Here is a 6165-nt window from a genome sequence, read left to right on the forward strand (position 1 = left end):
CATAATTCTTCAGCACTCAGCTTTCTTTATAGTTCAACTCTCACATCCATACATGACTACTGGAAAAACCATAGCCTTGACTAGACGGACCTTTGTTGGCAAAGTAATGTCTCTGCTTTTTAATATGTTATCTAGGTTGATCATAACTTTCCTTCCAAGGAGCAAGTGTCTTTTAATTTCATGGCTGCAGTCACTATCTGCAGTGATTTTGGAGCCCAGAAAAGTAAAGTCAGCCACTGATTCCACTGTTTGCCCATCTTATCTGCCATGAAGTGATGGGACCAGATGCCATGATCTTAGTTTTCTGAATGTTGAGTTTAAGCCAACTTTTTCACTCTCCTTTTTCACTTTCATCAAGAGTCTTTTTAGTTCTTCCCTTTCTGCCATAAGGGTGGTGTCATCTGCATATCTGAGGTTATTGATATTTCTCCAGGCAATCTTGATTGGTCTCCTACCGGCCTGAGAATAGAGCCCTACTTTGTGTACTTGGGCTTCCCTGGTAGCTCAGCTGGTAAAGAATCCGCCTGCAATTCAGGAGACCCTGGTTCAATTCCTGGGTTGGGAGGATCCGCTGGAGAAGGGATCACTTCCCTCTCCAGTATTCTTGGGCTTCCCTGGTGGCTCAGCTGGTAAAGCATTTACCTACTTGGGTTCAATCCCTGTGTTGGGAAGATCCCCTGGCGAAGGGAACAGCTACCTACTCCAGTATTCTTGCCTTCAGAATTCCATGAACTGTATATAGTCCATGGGGTTGCAAAGAGCTGGACAGACTGAGCGACTTTCACTTTCACTTTTGTATACTTAGGCAGTCTTTGACTTCAGATTTGCTTCCTGTAAGGACATAAACAGAAATCTTGGACAGTTTGTTTTTATTTTCTTGTCTATTTCCAGAAGGTAAACTATATGAAATGGAATGTTTTCATTTCCATTTAATCAATTGAAACTCTGTACAAGCAGTTCCATAATCTTAACTATGATTAAGCATTCCAGGATTTTAGATAACTGCAGCTGACTTGTCTGCAACTGACTTGACCCTTGCCTGGGCAACACATTTATGAGTTGCAGTGGTTTTTAGTGCACAACTGAGAGAGTAAATAGCTGAGATAAGTATTTGTTGTCTGCTTATCATGTGTAGGCACTGGGCTAGTCATGGGAGAAGTTAGTTAAGATATACTCTGTGTCCACAAGGAGACACATTTTTAGTTTGGAAAATGGAAACAAAAATAGTCAATTATATTGTAGCATAATAAATGCTCTAATAGAGGTTGGACTGGATAAAAATATATATAAAATGCATTTACCCTGTTAGATTATAAACTTTTAGAGAATAGGGTCTAATATATCTCATATCTCCTGTAATGAGATGCATGAAATAAGTACTTAAAATTATTTATGTCATATATGAATTAATGTATAAATCTCATCAGAGAGAGTCTCTTTTATATTTCATTCAGTGGAATTAATTCTTTGATGCACTTCTACTAATTTATCTAGTTTTAACTTTTTCTGTTACTTATTTCTCCAAATTTACACTTCCTGAGAAGATCTTACACATCTCCTTCTCAAAATATAGGCATTGATTGAGAAATTGAATTCATTGTCTTTTGTTCTCTCAGCTTTCTGAAGGTATCTCTTTTTACCAGTTTATCATATTTGCTCTCTGTCTTTTGTTGCAAATTTATCCATCTTTTGGTAGATACTGAGTTATAAATATATTTTTAATTTTTATTTATATATTTTAAAAATGTATTTACTTTTAATTGGAGGATGAGTTACATTTTTCTTGGTCCTCATGAGTAATGATAAGATAATTAAAAGTAAAAATAGCCATGATATTTTAGATAGGTAGTTTTTGATTCTTTTTGTGGTAAATCCTACAAGAATAAGGGACACCATCTACAAATAAGAATTGGCTGATTTTACTGTTATAGGAAATCCTAAGAAACTTTGGTTCCTTTTTTAATCTTTTCACAGTATAGTGCTATATTGACTTTTTTTTTTTTTTCTGGCCATAAGTAAAATTAAAATAAAATAGAATGCCAATTTTTACTTGAGTACAGCCAAATGAACTTTCTATATTATTAGTTAATTTTTTCCTGGGTGATTGCAATCTAGTAACTGGTTTACTGTTAAACCATTTTCATGATCTTTTATTATGGCTTCATTATACTAAAACTACTTATTAAATAGAGCCACTATTTTTTAACCTTATGTGTAACCAGATAATTTTCTAAATCTTGAAATTAAACACAATGGGTTTATTCTTTTTTATGTGATGATTTTGTCTTGCCTTTAAAATATTGTACCATTAATCATTTGCTGTTAGAAGTAAACTGTACTGATTATACTGCCTGAAAAGTGTTATTAGCTCACATGTTATAAAGTATAATTTTTTTTTATCTTAAATAGATCATTGAGGTTGGACTTTGTGAAGTTTTTGAATTGATCAAGGAGACACGATTTTCTCATCCATCCCTGTGTCTCAGGAGTCTCCAAGCCCTGCTTAACGTACTTCAGGGTCAGCAACCGGAAGGCCTTCAGTCAGAGCCACCCGAGGTCCTAGGTAAGAGCTTAGGCACAGTGAATGAAGCCTTTGAATGTAAAGAGCTTCTCTTAAGAAGCATATACTGACTACAGCCTGTAATTCAGTCTCTGTTGATGGTGCTGAAACAGCAGGGGTATAAATTTTAAGTTACTTTGCTATGTTCCACTGGAGTTATAGTTCATGCACAGACATTTCCTGATTATTATGATGATGGCAAATAGAAATTCTTAGAACCCAGAAATAATCCTCAAGCCTTATTGTCACCATAAACTTAAATCATTCTTACTAAACCTTTGAGCAGAATAGCTGACGTTGACTTCATCTAACTTTACATGCTTTTTGGAGAGTCAAAGGAGTAGGAAAAGAGGAAACAAATACCAACTCAACACAGCACAGTTAGTTTCTAAACAAAAATAGGTTTGTATTTATCATGTTGAAGGTAAAGCTTTTGAATTAGTAGCAACTTCCATTAAGTGAAAAATATTTGCTTTGTGTAAAGTGCATTTAAGTTTTATGAATGCCTGCCTTTCATTTGCCAGTGACCTAGACTCAACACATACTCTTGTAAGCAAGGTGGGGGCTCTTTAAGAAAGAGGAAGAGATGGAAGCTTAATTGTGAAGGCTAATTGCTTTCCTAACTCTGGGCCTTCAAAAATCTCAGTTCAGTTCAGTTGCATCCAGCTCTTTGCGACCCCATGGACTTTAGCACTCCAGGCTTCCTTGCCCATCACCAACTCCCAGAGCCTACTCAAACTCATGTCTATCCCGTCGGTGATGCCATCCAACCATCTGATGCTCTGTCGTCCCCTGCTCCCACCTTCAGTCTTTCCCAGAATCAGGGTCTTTTCAAATGAGTCAGCTCTTCGCATCAGGTGGCCAAAGTATTGGAGTTTCAGCTTCAGTTTCAGTCCTTCCAATGAATATTCAGGACTAATTTCCTTTAGGATGGACTGGGTGGATCTTCTTGCAGTCCAAGGGACTCTCAAGAATCTTCTCCAACACCACAGTTCAAAAGCATCAGTTCTTCAGTGCTCAGCTTCTTTATAGTCCAACTCTCACATCCATACATGACTACTGGAAAAACCATAGTTTTGACTAGATGGACCTTTGTTGGCAAGCTAATATCTCTGCTTTTTAATATGCTGTCTAAGTTGGTCATAACTTTTCTTTCAAGGAGCAAGCATCTTTTAATTTCATGGCTGCAGTCACCATCTGCAGTGATTTTGGAGCCCCTCAAAATAGTCTGTCACTGTTTTCATTGTTTCTCCATTTATTTGTCATGAAGTGATGGGACCAGATGCCATGATCTTAGTTTTCTGAATGTTGAGCTTTAAGCCAACTTTTTCACTCTCCTCTTTCACTTTCATCAAGAGGCTCTCTAGTTGTTCTTCACTTTTTGCCATAAGGGTGGTGTCATCTGCATATCTGAGGTTTGATATTTCTGAGGATTCTGAGGTTTCATAATCTGAGGATTGATATTTCTCCTGGCAGTCTTGATTCCAGCTTGTGCTTCATCCAGCCCGGCATTTCGCATGATGTACTCTGCATGTAAGTTAAATAAGCAGGGTGACAATAAACAGCCTTGATGTACTCCTTTCCTGATCTGGGAAAGAGTCTAGAGTTTTCTAAATCTCATGCATTAGCTTGTGTCAATCATATATGTGGACCCTAACTGTGGAGTTTCCAATTCAGTAGATTTGGAATGAGACACAAGAATTTGCATGTTGAGTAAGTTTCTGGGTAATGCCAAAGCTGCTGATTAGGGGACCATACTGCTGGTCTGAACTCGACTTTGGGTCTTTTTCTTTGCTTGGCTATTTGGATTATGTTAGACCCACATGTGAGAACCTCATTACTTGGTTTTCATTTTGATGTCAGATTGTTATTTTTTTGGATCATATATCATAATTAGTTTCTGAGTTCAATTTGTTTTGTTACTATTTTGTTTTAGTTAGTGGTAGGGAGTACTGGCCATGAAAATAAGCTGAGGATTTTTAAAAACAACAGCACCATGTTATTCATGCTACTACCAAATACAAGCTGCGCATATTAAGAAGCAGGCATCTTGTTTATTGTCTCTGTAGCACCAGTGATTGTATTTACATTGCGATGCACTACTTGACTTCATGGCATTTTTTTGAAGATTTAATTAAATTAATACTTTTATTTAAGAATATCTTGCTAGTTATCCTTTCTCTGATTTTGGTTTTCAGTCTGTCTGCCCTCTGATGGAGAAGGATAAGAGGCTTATGGAAGCTTCCTGATGGGAGAGTCTGACTGAGGGGGAAACTGGGTCTTGTTCTGATGGGTGGGGCCATGCTCAGAAAATCCAGTTTTCTCTTGATGGGTGGGGCTGTGTTCCCTCCTTGTTACTTACTATGGTGGAGGTAATGAAGACAGTGGGACCTCCTTCAAAAGGTTTCATGCAGGCACTACTGATCTGGTGCCCCCAACCCTGCAGCAGACCACTGCTGACCCATGCATCTGCCAGAGACTCTTGGACACTCATGGGCAAGTCTGGGTCAGTCTCTTGTGGGGTCACTGCTCCTTTCTTCTGGGTCCTGGTATGCACAAGGTTCTGTTTGTGCTCTCCAAGTGTCTTTTCCCCGGTCCTGTATAAGTTCTGGCAGTTCTGTGTTGGGGTTAATGGCGACCTCCTCCAAGAGGGCTTATGCGATACCCAAGTCTGCTGCACCCAGAGCCCCTGCCCCTGCGGCAGTCCCCTGCTGACCTGTACCTCCACAGGATACTCTCAGACACAGTTCTGTCTCAGTCTCTGTGGGATCTTTGGGTCCTGGTGCGCACAAGCTGAATTTAGAAAAGGCAGAGGAACCAGAGATCAAATTGCAAACATCCGTTGGATCACTGAAAAAGCAAGAGAGTTCCAGAAAAACATCTACTTCTATTTTATTGACTATGTCAAAGCCTTTGACTGTGTGGATCACAAGAAACTGGAAAATTCTGAAAGAGATGGAATACCAGACCACCTGACCTGCCACTTGAGAAATCTGTATGCAGATCAGGAAGCAACAGTTAGAAATGGACATGGAACAACAGACTGGTTCCAAATCAGGAAAGGAGTGTGTCAAGGCTGTATATTGTCGCCCTGCTTATTTAACTTATATGCAAAGTACGTCATGAGAAACGCTGGGCTGGATGAAGCACAAGCTGGAATCAAGATTGCTGGGAGAAATATCAATCACCTCAGATATGCAGATGACACCACCCTTATGGAAGAAAGTGAAGAACAACTAAAGAGCCTCTTGATAAAAGTGAAAGAGGAGAGTGAAAAAGTTGACTTAAAACTCAGCATTCAGAAAACTAAGATCATGGCTTCTGGTCCCATCACTTCATGACAAATAAATGGAAAAACAATGGAAACAGTGTGAGACCTCATTTTTGGGGGTTCCAAAATCACTACGGATGGTGACTGCAGCCATGAAATTAAAAGACGCTTGCTCCTTGAAAGAAAAGTTATGAGCAACCTAGACAGCATATTAAAAAACAGAGACATTACTTTGCCAACAAAGGTCCATCTAGTCAAAGCTATGGTTTCTCCAGTAGTCATGTATGGATGTGAGAGTTGGACTGTGAAGAAAGCTGAGCACTGAAGAATTGAT

The 6165-nt window shown here is 38.9% G+C and overlaps 1 protein-coding gene across 1 annotated transcript in view; it reads left to right on the forward strand.

Annotated features, from left to right (window-relative positions):
- The window catches only part of MYCBP2 (MYC binding protein 2, E3 ubiquitin protein ligase), a 269123-nt gene that overhangs the window by 51309 nt on the left and 211649 nt on the right, over positions 1 to 6165 (forward strand). The window contains exon 4 of the mRNA XM_010855138.1: positions 2410 to 2563. Within this exon, the coding sequence (XP_010853440.1) occupies positions 2410 to 2563 (154 nt within the window). The remainder of the gene's footprint in view (positions 1 to 2409; positions 2564 to 6165) is intronic.

This window comes from Bison bison, unplaced genomic scaffold (genome assembly GCF_000754665.1).
Source record: "Bison bison bison isolate TAMUID 2011002044 unplaced genomic scaffold, Bison_UMD1.0 scf7180017864354, whole genome shotgun sequence".
Classification (NCBI taxonomy): Eukaryota; Metazoa; Chordata; class Mammalia; order Artiodactyla; family Bovidae; genus Bison; species Bison bison.